This window comes from Diceros bicornis, chromosome 33, assembly GCF_020826845.1.
Source record: "Diceros bicornis minor isolate mBicDic1 chromosome 33, mDicBic1.mat.cur, whole genome shotgun sequence".
NCBI lineage: Eukaryota > Metazoa > Chordata > Mammalia > Perissodactyla > Rhinocerotidae > Diceros > Diceros bicornis.
Genome location: NC_080772.1, coordinates 36,497,686 through 36,515,609, shown reverse-complemented (window position 1 = coordinate 36,515,609; position 17,924 = coordinate 36,497,686). Strand labels below are relative to the sequence as shown.

The 17,924-nt window shown below is 37.5% G+C and overlaps 1 protein-coding gene across 1 annotated transcript in view; it reads left to right on the top strand.

Moving 5' to 3' along the window:
- CNGB3 (cyclic nucleotide gated channel subunit beta 3) overlaps positions 1-17,924 on the top strand; it is a 144,353-nt gene that overhangs the window by 7,632 nt on the left and 118,797 nt on the right. Inside the window, exon 2 of the mRNA XM_058529003.1 lies at positions 8,809-8,890. Coding sequence (XP_058384986.1) covers positions 8,809-8,890 — 82 coding nt within the window. The remainder of the gene's footprint in view (positions 1-8,808; positions 8,891-17,924) is intronic.

Sequence of the window (17,924 nt, the reverse complement as noted above, 5' to 3'; positions counted from 1 at the left end):
ACACTTCTGGTTGTTTCCATTCAAGTTATTGCTTGAGGTTATCTACTGTAAACCAGTTATTCCTTTTATGACTCAGTGGTTACTCTTCTCTTATTGAAATAATATTCAGACTATTTTAATTTAATTCAGAGGGGTCTCAGAGAATTATTAAAATATTGCTTTCTTTAATAAACATAGGGGAAAACATAACCTTCATTGGTTTTGTAGTTTGTTTCCAACGGTCTGCCATAAAGAAAGAACACTCCAACCCATGCCCCCTTCCAAAAGCAGAGAAGACTGTCATTTGAGAACTACTAGAAAGTCCTCCCCATCCAAAATCACCCCCTAACAGGAATGTCTGAAATCCCGCCACTCAAATTTCCCTCAAAGACAGTCAGCATTTCTCAAACATGATTCCTATTAAGTAGAAACTTTGTTATGGGTCCTCCAGCATTGATCTGAATAATTTTGTAGGAATGATATGTAAATATGTTCAAACCTGAAACTAAATATAAATTTCATTTGCTTATATCTCTTATATAACTATAAAGCTAAAACCTGTTTGTAAACTTAACATAAAACATAAAAATCAAAAAGATTAAAGCAAAATCATTGATGTGATGGATAACACTCTGCTGAAACTAAATTACTAGTCACAACAAGAATATGCTACTATTTGCTAATGATGATTCTTTTCATTTTAGTATGGTTTTGTTACCATCTGTGTGTGTGTGTAATAACACACATTAGAATATGCAGAACAATACAAAATCACAGAATTTAGAGTTAGAGTTATACAAAAAATATTGCTGTGTGCCATTTATAAACCATATTCATCAAATCTGACCTACCATTCCTTATGAAATACACCATTATTTTATGCGTACTTCTCTTAGCCCACCCCACTCCCAGCCTAAGACAAAGTCTTGCATACAATGAATACTGATAAAAAAGCAATGAGCCCATGAAATAAAATCTCTGCTCCTTCAGAGAGGTTTTTTCCACTTCTTACATTATGCCTTTGCCACAAAGAACCTCTTTATTCTTGATTCAGAGCTAAGAGATGGTCTAAATCATCATCTTGTCATCATTCATTCAACAAACATTCATGGAGTACCTAAAATATGCCCAGCACTGAGCCAGACACTACTCCCCTCCCCTTCTTCAGCCAGCCATGCCACATAAATCCATAAATTTCAGGTTTATTTCCAATAAGCAGTGTAGACAGACCAGTAATACCCTACTAAATACACTTCACATATAAGGACTACCTGGCATCTTTCCTCTAGTAAATACTATAAGCAGGTTTACAAGGGGGTCTGATGAGGCCATTTAGTCCCCTGAGGGTTGCAGAAAGGCAGAGAATTAGTCACAAGCCTGCTGTAAACCTTTCCTTCCCATGACTTGGCTTTGATGTTTATATCCTAAGTTCAAAAACATAATCAGCTATAGGATTAGAGGATTATCTGAGAAGTTCCTAAAATGACCCCTGACATCTTTGATAATTAATTCAGAATTAATTCTGAAGCAATAATGTAATGAAAAAGAAAACTGCCTTTTAAAACAAACACTCATTTTTTGAACAAAAATAAGTAACTTTGTATTTCCAGGACATACAAGTCAAATCATATATTCAATCAAGTTATTTATTACATAATGATAAAATGATTGAATCTAAAATTGAAACTTCTAATTTCTTTTAAAAATCAGAATGGGACTTGTGATTTTGGTAATATGGAAAACCAAATTAAAATTCTTTCTTGACAGGAACTTAAAATTTTTTGCTCTATGAACTGTAACAAATATGCTTTAAACTACATAGCTAGAATCTCAAGGAAACGCCCAGACTGCAGAGTTACTAAGGGAAGAGTACTTGATGAGATCCTGGGGCTGCCCTAGGTTTTGAGGATGTGGAGGCTGGTCTCGGTTCTCAGGTCTTGGTTTTAACTGGAGAGTGCACAAGAGAAGTCGTCCCATTAAAAACAAAAATAAAACAGGACCCCCTAAAAAAATTGTCTCCTTTAAAAAAAAAAATCCATCCAACAGCACAGAACAAGGAAGTTTGTCTGGGCTCTGAGTAGGATAAAAGTTCTCCTTAGCCATTCTTAATCTTGAGTCTATGCCTCACACAGGTTTGGGGTCCAAATTTTCACACACGCAAAAAAATAGAATAAGCAGATATTTTTAGCAATGTAGAAATAACCACCAGAAGTGACTCTAGTTAACAACACTGTATTGTATACTTGAAAGTTGCCATGAGAGTAGAACTTAAGTGTTCTCACCATAACAGCAACAACAAAATGGCAATTCTGTGAGGTGAGCGATGTGTTAAGTAACCTTATTGTGGTAAACATTTCTCCATATACATACATGTATCAAATGATCACATTGTACACCTTAAACATACACAATGTTATATGTCAATTATATCTCAATAAAACTGGAAAAAATTTGGTTTTTTAAAGTTAATTTTAATTTTTAAAATAAGGCAAGGTAAGGAATAAGATTCTACCAACAAACAGGGCTAAACGTTGACAATTTCCTGTCAAAATGTGCAAACATTTTTAATGCCCCAATTGCAATCATGGATTTTAAAAAAAGAAAACCAGTTACATTCTTATATTTATATAAAGTGTTTATATTATCCAGAAAAACAGGTAAAATTTGATTAACTCATCTATATTTTTCCAGTATTTTAATGTTTCAGTTGCCTTTGGAACTCCCTGTAGTAAGCAAGACCTCACTTTAAAAGCACTCTCAAATCATGGAAAGAGAGTTTTCTATTATGTACATTACTTTAATTTTAGTTTAGAAGAGTAGAACGAATTCCTACAATTGACATACTCATTTTATCTTTTTTTAAAAAGTCCAATATTTTTTAAAAAACTACATATTAAAGATGATACCATGACTTGATAATTTGTATTGTAGAAGGACATTGAATCCTGACTGTCTAATTGGGTCTTTCAAATGTTTTGGAAGAAGAATCTATGGAAGACTAGAATAAATAGTCTAGATATATTTGTATGTTTAGACCTAGTCTAACAAGAGATGGTTTATGAGAAGTAACTTAGTTTATGATGGAAAGTAGCCATTTCAATGCTCTTACTGCTATTGTTTGATGGCATATAGAGCTAAGGTATGCAGACAACCAGGAGTTAGCTCAGTTCCTAGCCCCTCCATATGTGATGACTGTCTGTATGTTAATAATCCAAATCCCTCACATTGGGGTCTCCTTGCATCCAGTAGATATGTCATTGCCAGGATGGAAATGGGAGTTCCATGGCTCTCCTCAGGACTATAATCCCACCTTCCTTTTTGACCTTGGGCTTCCAAAAGGAAAAGATGACCTTTTCACTGGAATTTCATAGATTTCTGATATAGACTTGGACCTTTTACAAGTTTTTTAGTTTTGTGATTTTGCTTAACAGTAAAATTGTGAAAGAAATATTAGAATATTCTACATATTTGGTTAAAATGGTACAGATGCAATGAAAGTATCCTGCATTAGAATGACAAGGTGATACCAGGAGAAGTGACACAGCAAAGGGTTCTGATGGTAAAACCTTTCCATCTGTTTGGGAAGAAGACACAGAGGGAGGAAAATATTAGCAAATGAAGCAGCAGATTGTGGGGCCAAGTATTGAAGAAATGTATAAATTTAGATGCTGCAAAGTGTAACGTATTTAATTAGTTCTGAACTAAAACAGAGATATAAGTAAGGACTACAGTTGCAGATCTCTTCAAGAGCTTTCAGATGAATTCTACTCTGCAGAGGCATGAGTTTCTATTCTATTCTGGGGGACAAAATAAGTCATGCATGGTGTCCTCCTTCAAGGGGTTTAGCCTTATGGGTTAAATGGTGAATCAGAGAAAAACATCCATGCTGGAGAAAGGTACATTTTTTTTTTTACAATTTATGAAATTAATAATCCAATGGAATTACCCCAGCTTATAAAACTAGGAATCACATATTTGGCTTTCATGATATTTGAGCGATTTGTGAGAAAATAATAAACTTTTAAGAAGTTTTGGAACAAATTTCTTCTTAGCTATAAAATGCACTTCCTCCAAAGTGGTATTCAACAAACATACCGTCTCTCTGTTACGGGCTGACTTGTATCCTCTCAAAAATTCATGTGGGAGTCCTACTCCCCTGTATCTTGGAATGTGACCGTACTTGGAGATAGGATCTTTAAAGAGGTAATTAAGTTAAAATGAGGTTATTAAGGTGGGCCTTAATCCAATATGATTGGTGTCCTTATACAAAGAGAGAATTTGGACACAAACTGAACAGAGGGAAGAGAATGTGAGGACACAGGGAGAAAACAGCCATCTACAAGCCAAGGAGACAGACCTGGAGCAGTTCCTTCCCTCACGGCCCTCAGAAGAAACAAACCTTGCTGACGCCTTGATCTCAGACTTCTAGCCTCCAGAGCTGTGAGAAAACAAATTTCTGTTGCTTAAGTCACCCACTCTGCAGTACTTTGCTATGACAGTCCAAGCAAACTAATATACTCTCTCTGCTTAATTGTAATGCAATCATCAATATGAATCTGAGATAGACATTTAGGCTATTGGGAATGGGAAGCAATATATCTCATTTTTTATTATATTTCCTAAGAATTCCATTAGTCTAGTCAAATAATAAAATACTAACGGCTCATAAAACAAAAAAGAAAGAAAGAACCACCAGAAGACCATAAAAGGAAAAATTAGTTACCTCATGGTGCAGGACTAGAGATACGGACTTTAGGGGAGTGAACTATTACTTTACATTACCAGCCCCTAGACATATTTTATTTTTTAATGATTTGTATGTATTGCTTTGATTAAAATTAGATAGAAAGAGATAGGTAGATGGGTAATTAGAAAGAAAGAAAAATAAACCAAGGAGCAAGGTGATGACATTTAAACAATTTAAATCAACAATGAAGTTTTGTTTAATTCTCCACTGACAAATTATTCAACGGGGAATTTTGACTCTGTAAAGTTCATAAACAGAATTCAAATCACCCAAGCAGAAGTAATTTGCTGCTTTTAAGCCAAAGCCCTGACTAGCTAGAGAGTTGCCTCTAGGAATTAACCAGAACAAAATCCTGATTAAACGATTAATTGGCTTGTCTACTAATGAAAAGAAAAACAAAGTACATTTCTCTACCTCGAGACACATAAAAACAGAAGTTTTAAGAACCACCAGAGAAGAACAACCAACAGAGAAGATGTTTAAATTGCCAGCAATAAGATTCAACAAGGTGAAGCCTAGAGAAGGAGATGATGAGAATGAACAAGGTCCTGATTGGAGCAGTCAGTCTCAGCCATCCACGGGACAGGTATGCTCCTTACATTCCTAAATCAGTCTTGACGCTCATCGTTCCTTGTCTGGTGATGGATTTTAATAAACAGTGCGATAGATAAGATTGCGTCACAGTTTTGCCTGCTACCATCTGGGTCACGTACTGTTTGTCTTTGGGGTTTATCCTCATTATTTTATATATACTACATATATTTGCTTTAAAACAGAATAAGAAATGTTTAGAAGACTATGTTAGGATTTGCAAAAGCAATGAAGACTTCTCATTGCTGATTTTCACTTTTACCATCATCCAAAATGAAAGCATCTTTCTAATATTAAATTGGCTGTATGATTTAGTTTCAACAAAGAGAGTCAAACATCCTGGCCTTAGTAAACTACATTTTAACATAATTTCTCTAGACCAGGAGTTCTCAGTAGGGAGCAGTTTTGCTACTAAGAATGACTGGCAATGTCTGGAGATATTTTTGGTTCTCATAGCTTAGGAGTAGAGATGTTATTGGCATCTAAAGAGTAAAGGCTGGAGATGCTGGTAAACATCCCAGAATGTACAGGACAGCCCTCCACAACACAGAATTGTCCAGCTGAAAATTTCAGTACTGCCAAAGTGGAGGAACTCTGCTCTAGACAAATCTTTTTGTAAGTTCTAAGTCTATTCATCTGTAAAATAAAGACAATTCATGCTTTGCAGCCTTATTATACAAATTGGAGACAGTATATATAAAGTACATAGTAGGCACTTCCTAAGTGGCAAATATTATTACTATTATTATTGTTGTTATTATGAAGAATTTGTGTTTTTATGACAGATTTAAGTCCAAAGTAATAATTATATGATCAATATTCACTTAGAATTATCCATAGAACAGTTTTCATGAGTTACTCACTAGATTTACCTACAAGAGCTACATAAGGTTGTTAGAGCAATAATTATTTTCCCATCTAAAAGAATTGGATGAAAGATGTCAAGTACAAGGAGTGTACCTCAGGGACTAGAACAGCATGGTCTAATGATTCAGGTGTAAATGAGCCTAGAACATCGAAAACACCGAGATTATTTAACATTGGCCTTGGAAAATTGGCCTTCCTTTTCTGATTAACGTTGACTGTTTTTACAACGGAGAAGAGATGTGGAGAATGTGCTTCATGAGAGTGCCTTTGACTTCTTTCTAATTCTTATGTCAAAATAAATAATCCCACACTTTAAACGTCATTTATATGTTTAAAAACTCAGAGAATATCACAAATGCTGAGCTGGTTTCTTCCTTTCAGCCAGCCTTGCTGTTTTTCTCTCTGGGAAAGTCACTACAGTGATGTTTAACCCTTGCTATCACGATTATTTTCCCACAGAGCACATAAAAATGGCTAATATATCATTCTCTTGGAGAACAGAATAGCTAACAGCAGTTACTATGTGCCAAGCAAGGTGCTGTCTGCTTTCCAAGCACTGTTGTATTGAATCCTCACAATAACCATGGTCCTGTTATAATTCGCTATTTGCACACGACTAACAAATTGCAACACCTGGGTTAGAACCCTGTTCTACCTGACTTCTTTTTTTTTCACCTGAGAGCTAAATTGCTAGGCTATCCTGCTTCAGAACAGGAGTATTAGTTGAATCAACTTTTCCAAACACTCCACCCACAGGATAAAAGGATACTAGAGAGAAGGCAAAAAGCAGAAACTCCTTAAAGAGTTGTCTTTCCTTCTGGAACAGTAATACTGGAGTAATACTGGAGAAGAACCAGACACACATAGAGCAACTCTTGGGTATATCCCCTGCCATTACAATAATTTATGGATAATTTTTGGATGCCATAATTTATGGATGTTAATCATGATGTCTACTGGCATCATAATGTATCTTAAAGGTCGTATTTGGGGAATTATTTGCATATATTCTTTCCAATAACATGTGGGTATAAGAAAAATAGTTTTTCTCCAGTTTCAAATATGCCAAATATTAAAAATGACAGAAAGTTAAAACTATATCTTCCTCCACAGAATATAACCTTTTAAAACGTTTAAACAAAATGTGTTCTGTTAAAAATTCCTTATATTTTGAAAAACAAATAGATGATTTGAGTCCTTTAAGACAATTTCTAGGAATGAATAAATCAATTTACATCATATTTTTTTAAATGTCATTTAAATAGTTAATTCCCAAACCAAAATATCAGAGGTAATTCAGATTGGTCAATAACCAATAAATCAAGAACTGCGAACTCAGACTAAACAGAACACTCTCTTGTGCTCCAGAGTAAGGTGCTACTCACATAAATCTACATTTGTAGACACTTAAAGACTGTGATGGAAATGTTTATGAATAACAGTATAACATGATGTAAATTATTTGATTGAAATCAAAAGGCATTATTGTTACTTCATAATGTATCCAGGGATCCATACCTTTCTAGCCACTTAATCAATTTCCTGTTCAATAACACAAGAATAAGCTTAACACATACGGTTACTGCAAGGCTTACATTAAGTCATCTGATTCATTTACTTTCCAGTTTAACATGTTTCTGACATAGAGTGTCTAGAAATAATGTCAAACTCCATATCAAGGCTTACAAGACTCTCAAGGTCCTTGTCCCTGCCTACTTCACTAGTCTTCTCACACTCTTTCCCGTCCAACCACCTCTACTGTAGTTCCCTTCACCTGTATACAATCACACCTTGGGCTTTTGCTAAATATGCGCCCTCTGCCTGGAATATTTTCCATGACTTGTCCATTTGGAAAACAAAAATCTCATCTTGATTTATAAAATCAAGGGTCACTTCCTTTTTAATAGTCTCCTTCCCTTCCCTCTACTGCAGTAGAATTGACCACTCCATCTTTATGCCCCACCTCCACCCTCTACAAACATTGTCTCATCACCTATGACATTTTGTTGCAGTTACTTTTTCATGTGTTTTTTCCCCCAACTAGACTGTGAGCAGGCTGGGACCCAATCCTTCTATGTTCTAACTTTATATCTTGTTGTACCCTGTCTCCATGGGAATGTTCCCAGGCATACACTGGCCGTGTCCAATGAGACGTACCTCCAGTTCAAAGGAAAGCTTAGATGTTCAGACAAATGACAAGGTAGAAGCAAATGAAATCACGGAGAGAAGAAACAGGAGAGCTACGAGTAAAGGCACTAAACTGCTTTCTTCTCTCCATCATTTTAAGTTCTACCGCTAAAGACCTAGACTGGGACCAACACTAGGGCTATGGGAAGTGAGGATCAAAATTGGGAGGAACTTGTGCCAGGGAGATGCAGCAACCATACTGACAAAAACAGAGTGCCTGTGACCAACAAGCTGTGCAGGGGGAGGCTGATTATTCAGTAGTAGAGCCAAGAATATTCATTTAAGCACAAGAATTATCCTTTTTAGTATATCATAAACAAATGATCAACCTTAATGATTGGCTTGATAATTGAATGAAAAACTCTATGTTATATTTTACATTCAACTTCATTTTTATGTAAATTCATCATGTTCAATCTCTATTTTGTTTCTCACAGGGAGGAAATGAAAGTAACAGGAAAGCTCTAAAAACCAGGATGCCTCCAGTCACATCTGAAGAGTCAGACACCAAAATACAAGGTCAGAATCCAAACCTGTAAAAAAACTAAATGTAAAATGTATATTTCTTTGAAATATGTTGTCTGATAAAACACTTGTCCTTGATCAGGTAAATTACCTAGGGTCACACTTGAGACTCTTTGAAGACGTGAATGTTTACAAAAATGTTATTTCTTCATTCAATAGATGCTTGTGTGTGTGTGTGTGTGTGTGTGTGTGTGTGTGTGTGAGTGAGGAAGACCAGCCCTGAGCTAACATTCAATGCCAATCCTCTTCTTTTTGCCGATGAAAATTGGCCCTTGGCTAACATCCGTGCTATCTTCCTCTACTTTATATGGGACACCGCCACAGCATGGCTTGACAAGTGGTGCGTCAGTGCATGCCCCGGATCCGAACCTGCGAGCCCCAGGCCACCACAGTGGAGCGCGCGCACTTAACTGCTGCGCCACCAGGCTGGCCCCACAATGGATACTTTTTTATCACCTACCGTGTGCCAGGCACTGGTCAACGGGCTGGAAACACAGTGGTGAACAATGCGGGCCAGGTCTATGTTGACATAAGCACACAGTGAGCAGTATAATTTCAGATAAGGGTCATAAAAACAATAAAATTGATGTGGATTGTACGTGTTCAGAGGGTCAGGGCTCCTGTCTTTGCTCTTTTCCATTTAAACTCTCTCCATTAGGAATCTCATCTACTCCTAAGGCTGCCACACTCATTCTATGTTGGTGGTTCCAAATCCATGCGAGACCAGTTCCTTCTTTAAGACCCTGTCCAATATTTTCCAAGTAACCACTGGACATATACAGCTGTACGTTCTGCTGCTGTCTCAAAGAAAGCATGTCTGAAACTGAATTCCTTATCTTCCCCTTCAAACAAGCTCCCTCTCCTGATTTTTATTTTGTTTTTATTCCTGGTCCTATCATTCTTTCCATCTCCCAAGCTCAAAATTTCATTCATGTTTTATTCCTCTATCTAGGCTGTCCTGTAAAGAAAACTAATCACCAAATCTCCTTTCATAATGGCCCTCAAACCCACATCATTCCTTTCCAGTCCCACCAGTACTAACCCACAGGCCCTTATTAGTAACTCATGCCTACACTGCTAGGCTCTCTAAGTGGTCTCTTCCAGTGAAGACTGTTTCACCCAATCTGTCCCCTTTTCGTCCAACCCAAATACTATTAGAATACTTTCCATTAACTACCACTTTGATCTCATATCTCTGCTCAAGAACCTTAAATGCCTACATATTGCCTGCAAGACAAAAATCTGAATTACTTCACCTGAGTTTGAAGGACCTAATGCAATCTATTCCCAGGCCCCCTTTCTAGGCTTTCTCTCCTACTGCTTCCCAGTATGAACACTACATCGTAATCAAGAAAAGACAAAAATGATAGAGGATTCACTAGAACAGAATATGCTATTGTAAAATAATGAAAACATAAAGTTATTGTTATAAAACTAGAGTAAATGTCTTCGATTTTCATCTATTAGACAAAATCTATGTTTGATGATTTTTAATGGCTTTCTATTTTACTAGAACAAATTTTTGAACTGAGGCACAATTGAGTTTTTACTAGCTAAAATTTCTCTCTAAGGAGGAAAAATAAGAAATACATGAAAATTACAAGCAAAATTGTAAATAAAGAAGCAAATCACAAGAAAGATTGTAAGTAAACAAATTCCTGGCAAGGAATATCCCCACAATCAAAAGCTGAAGAAATGGCCCCATTCTCATTATACTTGATTGCTCCTATTAAGAGAAAAGCAAAGGACCTATGTGAAAAAAATAACTGAATTTAACAGAAAAATGCAGAACAAACTTGAATAACTGGAGGAAAATAAAATGTTCCTGGGTGGAAGGATAACATTACAAAGATATCAGTTTTTCCTAAATTAATTTATATTTCTATTTTTTACGATCTCCCCTCTACCCACTTTCACCAATATAATTAAAGAAACAAAAAACAAGGAGAAGAAAATTCCCTTTAGTTTTCTTGGGTTTATTTATTTATTTACCTATTTTGAAGAACAGCTCTGGGTCTTTATTACTCAGATTGGAATGTAAAGAATACACTTGCTCCTGTGGAGACTAGCTGTTTTCAACACTTTCTTCTGCATTTTCATTTCACCAAAGATAGTAAAACAGTGTCTCCCAAATAGTCAACATTTACTTACCCGAGGAGAAAGAAAAAAAAAAGGTAAGTGTTCTGCAATGAGTTTTTCAACATGAATACAATTTAATATTACCTCTTAACTGACGACCAAAGCTTGGCTGTTCAGTTATTAGATTATCTGATTTAAAGTATTTAGTATGATGTGTCACTGAAAGAGGACAATATTTAATCATCATAAGGCTCCATTGCTGATAAAAGTTCACATATAAGACTTCCACAAATTGTAAGACTCCTACACCAAGAGAGTGTAATAAGAAATGTGTTCTTGACGTTTTTTATCAACAATTGAAGACCATTATTCAATCTTCAAACTTTTTCAAAAGGAGAGGAGAGTCCTTCTGTACATCATATAAGAATTTTCATTGCATACAATGAAATGTGGTTAGCAAATGGAGGTATTGAGGAAGAGAGAAACTCTCTACAGTAGAAGTGTAGGAAGATCTACACAAGCCAAGGGAAGCCAAAAAACCCCACAGAATTAGGAAGATAATTCAAACTACAATTCTGTTTTACTGTGACTTATTTTATAACCATGATGGTTTCAAATCTACAGTTCTTCTCACATAAAAATACAACTTTAATGGCATGAAACTAAGGACCACGCCTTTGGGATGACAAGTTTATTCTAATCTTTGTTATACTTTTTTCCAAAGTGTTTTTGTAAGCTTAATTTTTCATAGCTGGTTAAAAAAAAAAAACTTTCCTGGAAGCTTCATTTAAGAAAAGAGCTATTTTGGGGCCGGCCCAGTAGTGTAGCAGTTAAGTGCAAGCGTTCTGCTGCAGCGGCCCGGGGTTCGCAGGTTCGGATCCCAGGCGAGCACCAACGCACCGCTTGTCAAGCCGTGCTGTGGTGGCGTCCCATGTAGAGTGAAGGAAGATGGGCGTGGATGTTAGCCCAGGGCCAGTCTTCCTCAGCAAAAAGAGGAGGATTGGTGAAGATGTTAGCTCAGGGCTGATCTTCCTCACAAAAAAAAAAAAAAGGAAAGAAAGAGCTATTTGAGTGGCAAGGAAAAAAATAGTTCAATTTGAATCTGCAGACTTAGCAGGTTTTCAAAGACTTTAACAGGAATAACATATTTTTAAGATATTTTGTTTTAAAAAAGCAAAATTATTAGTGTTTAAAGATAGCCTCTTATATGTGCTTGGTATTTTTGGGTTCTTTGCTTCAGAACATGCAGGTGCAGTGTCACAATATCCGCGGATGTTGATTTCTGATTATAGAACTCTTATCTTCTGCAGAGCATGGCTTAATTTATATCTGCCATGGAAATAAAAAATGCAAGACATTTTGGATTCAAATAAAGATAACTTACTAAAGTCCTCTTTTGATTACAATCAGCTTTCTTAGGCTTCCGCTTCACTTATATTACATTAAATGCTTCTTTAAGCAAAGGTTTTGGTACCAGTAGAGGATATGTAAGTGACTTACCTAGTGTTTTATGATGCTGTAAGTTGACTCTATTTGTGTGGAAATGGATCATAGTTAGGTGCCCACAGCTAGTGTGGTGTGGTAGGCTGAATAATGGCCCCTCAAATATGTCCACACCCTAATCCCCAAAACCTATGAATTTATTACCTTACATGGAAAAAAACTTGCTCGTGGTATTAAGTTAAGGATTTTGAGAATAGAAGATTATTTTGGATTATCCAGGGGGCCTCAATGTATCAAAGGGCCCTTAAAAGAGGAAGACAACAGGGTCAAAGACAGAAGAAGGAGATGGGACAATGGAAGCAAAGGTTGAACTGATTCACTCTGAAGATGGAGGAAGGGACCATGAACCAAGGCATGCAGGCAGCCTCTACAAGCTGAAAAAGACAAGGAAACAGATTATTTCCTGGGGCCTCCACAAGGAATGCAGCCCTTCACACCTATCTCATACTTATTAAATTAATTAATATACGTAAAGCATTTAGCATTGAGGTTTGTAAATTCCAATGTTGACAGAAGTCAGATAGCATAAATGAGGGTCATGCGTGCCCTGTCTAAAGAGGCCACGGGCCACTCAGCTCCAGCCAACCACTGCCACATGGGGATGAGGGTCAAGTGCTACCAGATGTTCCACCTTCAGTCTAGAGAGACTGCAGATACAAGTTTTAATTTGAAATCTCCAATTTTTAAATATTGCTTTTTTTTATATTTTTTTATTGTGATAACATTGGTTTATAACGTTGTATAAATTTCAGGTGTACATCATTATACTTCTATTTCTGCATGGATTACACCATGTTCACCACCCAAAGACTAATTACGATCCATCACCACACACGTGTGCCTAATCATCCCTTTCCCCCTCCTCCCTCCCCCCATCCCCTCTGGTAACCACCAATCCAATCTTTGTCTCATGTGTTTGCTTGTTGCTGTTTCTATGATATTTTTAATGTTTAAATATTTCCTTTTTTGAATCAATGAAAGAAAAACGGAATTCTTGTCAAATTGAGCCCAAACTACCATTTTGTGATATCTAACCAACCATGTGGTAGGTACTCAAAGGTGGTCATACCTCTGCCCTAGACAAGATCCGAATCCGACCACGTTTTTAGTTAACTTCTTACTCGTCCCTTCCTCCTCACTCAAGGTCTCCCTCCTAGACTTTGCACTGAAAACAGACGACAAGGGCCATATCCTCCCAAGGCCTCCTGTGCCAAATAGCTCTCCACAGCCAAGACCTCTCAGCTCCAGGTCCAGCACAGCCCCAAGTCTGCAGGGGCCTCCAAGGCCTTGCCAGGCCCTCACCATCTATCCAAACTGACCTAGCCTGGTCCTAGCCAATTCTTAGTTTGGACAGAAATCCAGAAAGCTAAAAAATGCTTTACAGCTAAAACTGCTCTAAAAAATAAAGCTTGTTAATTGTTTTAAAAATAGGCAGAAAAAAGGGGGTTAAATCCTAGCTTGTTTAAACAGGCAACCGCTCTTCAGTCCTTGGCAGTAACAATTAATTTATACAATTTAATTTGTCCTGTATGGATTGGAAAATAGCCAGACTGTCTTCTGAAATTTAATTTACAAGAATCAATAAAAGCTTCCCTACATAAGATCCACCAATTTGATTGGCATGCAGGGGAGGAACAACTAGGGCTAATTTTAGTCATATGGTCCACTCCCTCTAACTGTCAGTCCTGTTCATCAGCCAAAGGATAAGGTGGGAACACAGAAACAACCAAACAAAAAATGAATGAGATTTTCTCCCAAAACTTATCAAGCATAATTCTCTGCTTCATCCAAAAAGAAATAGTCTTACATCATAAAGAAAGTTATAGAACTTAATAAGAAATATTCTTTCAAAATGATGTCTGTGATGATCAACAAAAGAAGTGAGAAATGAATAAAATTGGCATGTAAAATTTCTGAAAACTTAGTGTAGAGAAAAGATAAGTATGATATGCTTTACGGTTTGAAATGATGAAGAAAATTCCTAACCAGGCTGGTGTGGCAAGGGACAGAGACATAATCAGCGTACCTCCAGTGGCCAGGGCTCGTCGTAAGAAAACCTGTGGATAGCTGGAACTGAACAACCGGTCAGGGGACGGAGACAGCCCTAGGAGCTAATTACTTTCTCTGCCTCTCCCTCACAGTCAACATGGCTTCATTTCTCATGATGCTGTGTTTCTCTCTGTTTCTACTGTTCCTCTGTTTCCCAGTCCAAATTCCAGAGAGGGCAGCCTGACTGTCTTAGATAACAAGGGCAGAAGCCCTTCCTGCCACCAACCAAGTCACCAGCCAGCTGTGGACAGGCCACCCTCTCCAGGTCAGGTGACAGTCAGTAACCATTCCCGCCTATAACACAGCAGAGAGCTGCCTTGCTGATGATGGGAGTGGGGAGAGCTGTACCAGCTAAAAGGAGAAGTTAGGCTGAGAAACCGTACTCTGTTTTAACTATCAAATAGAACACCAGACGCTGGCTGATAAAATTCCTCAGTTTCCAAGTGTTTTTTAAACTAAATCCTTAAGAGACTCTAACCAATGTGGATATGGTGAGATTTTTATTTTTTTGGTTAAAATATCATATTTTTTTTGTAGTTTTCTTGATTTAAACACGTTTGCATAATTCAATTAAATCTAACTCTATGTTTCTAGGCTTCTTTCTGCTAAAGAATGTAGCTGATTTGTGTGAATTGCATTCCGCTCTCCTGAGATCGGGAACCCTGTTAAGTAGATAGAAGCTGCCACGTGCTCCACATACTTCGATGCTGTACAGACCTGAAAGAGTCGATACATCTTTTTATTTTAAAAAAGATAATTTATCCCGGTCTGGCTGGTGGTAAATTCGTGTTTATATTGCGTTTTTCTCAAGTGGAGTCTTTATCTAATCCTCACGGAAATCCCCATGACAAAAGCATTTCTCATTTTATGGATGAGGAAACTGTTATAGAAAAGCGAGTTATCCAGAGTCACCCAGAGAATCAGGAATGTAAGGATTAGAGCTCTCTATTCGGTACCCAGCACTGGTAACTCACCACATCCCTTAACCCCTGTCCATAAAATGTATTTTCTAGATGAATTAATCCCAATAAAAAATTTCCTGCAGCCGAGCAGGACACTGAGAGAGGACAGGCTTCCTTGATCCCACACAGCACCAAAGCCACCTTAGATGGATCTCTATTCTTTTATGTTTGTGGATTTGTTCATTTCTTTACTTGTGATGAGATATCTTAAAGTAAAAACATCTGGCTAAATATAAAAAACCCTTTGGGACTTTATTGCACATGAAGGACCTCTAACCTCTGACCTGATGGAAGGACCCCATCCCACCTCCCTTAGCACAGGCCCCAGCTTCCGCCGGTATACCTCCAGCAATGGGGCTCTCACTACCTCGCAAAGCCAGATGTCTCGCTCTTGGACAAGTTTGGTTGTTAGAATGTTGGAGGTTTTGTTTGTTTGTTTGTTCATTTTGTAAATCCCATTGATGCATCCTTCTTCTGCCTTCTGGAATATATGAAATAAGTCTATTTTCTTTGCTATGTGACAGCCCTTCAAAGAATTTGAAATAACTGCTAGGTCATTAGTTAGTCTTCAATACTGTAGCTCAAGAACCTAAGTTCACTACCCATTCCTCATTGGGATAGTTTCCAGAACTCTCACCAGCTCTGATTCCTTCTCCTCTGGATTTTTATAGATTGCATGAGCCCTTCTTAATATAAAGTACTCCATTTCTCTATTCTGTGACATTTTAGGGCCCTCTTTCAGATTCCGTTTTATATGCATTGCTATGATGTTTGTCAACTTCTTCCATGTCATTTGACAATCTATAAAGAAATAATAAAATTTCAAAACTAATCAAAGTATTATAATTAAAATTATTCTAAGAACATTACATATTCTAGCAACTGCAAAATTAACCACAAGCTGATTCAAAAATACCATCTTGGGTGCCAGAAAATAGTCATTAATCATACACTTCTTAAAACTGTGTTATTCATTGTTTTAACTCCAAACGTTCATTCATTAAGATGAAATAATAGTATCGTTTATGCATTTGATCAAAGTACTCGGACTCAGTCTTTATTAATTCATCTAATATCTAGTTACTCAGGTATGGTTGGTATCTAATGAACGGAGATAGGAGGTTTGTTTTTGAGACAGAGCCCACACTGTATTTGCCGTTTTATGAGTTAGAGACTCAACCAAGTGATATCATTGCCTGCAGCAAACGTTCCAACCAATGAAAGCATTTTCAAGTCTTCTTCTTTTTACATCCAGCCAGAAAAAGCCAATTGAACCAATGCCTGTCTAATTCACAACCTTGTTCCCAAATTAGGCTCTTTCTTTGAATCCCTCCTTTTCAAGCACTTACTTAGTGCCACTGATCAAATGTGGAAGGTGAGTGGCTTCCTGCATCACCTGTCTCTTCCCTTGAAGAAGAGAGCAGACGTTTCACACCGGCGGTGCTCCACGACGCGCTGCCACAAGAGGACCACGCCGTTTGGAAATGTGTCACAGAGGCCCAGGGTGCGATGCTGCCAGGCTGAAGAGAGAATCAGCAGGGTGCGTGGAGGGAAAACACAGTGCTCATTCTTGCACATACAGTAAAGGCAACCACATCAGAACACGTTGATTCCAGATTTTATTACCTGCCATGGGCACACATCCCAGGGCAGAATTGGACCGAGTGTACTGATATGATCTGGCACTTGCTATACAACGTGTGAAATGCACAGTCGGCAGAAGGACTTACACTGTTCATTTGGGCAGCTACAACAGAGGGAATCGTGCCGTCCATGTGGGAAGCTGGGGAGAAGTACAATGTGCAGTCGACAAAGCTTCACTCAAATGCCAGAGCAAGATTGGCCCTGCATTTCAGATTTCTCTTTCATGTCGAGGATGATGCAAACAATCTCACCATCTGTTCCCACAAACAAATAGCATTCTGCGTGGAGAAAAAGACACCCAACTGACTATAATTGACGGTGATCCTTTTGTTTTACGTCCTCATGGGTGTTTTTAAAGTTATTCTTCTGCTTTGAATCCAAGAATGGGCAATAACTGATTTCTCACCTTCATCAACAAGCTCTGATTAGGATTTATTTTGTAATTAAAGTGCTTATCCACAAAGCAAATTAGCCTGTAATTCATTTCTAAATAGCCTAGACTTGTCATAACAGAGGTGGTGTCATTTTAGAAGGGATTGGTAATGTCTTGAGAAGATCTGGTAAGGTGCGAGGATCTACTTAGTGTTCGTTTAATCCAAATGTTATGATATTAAAAAATTCCTGGTTAGAATGGAAGAAAAGAACTATTGCAGAACAGTCGGTCCTGTAATTGGCACTAGCAGGAAAGTAGTACTGCAAATGTGATACATATGCTGTAGCTTGAGCAAGCAACAGAAGTGTAGGATGCAACTTACATTCACATGTCTTTATGAGAAATAGTCAATAAAAGC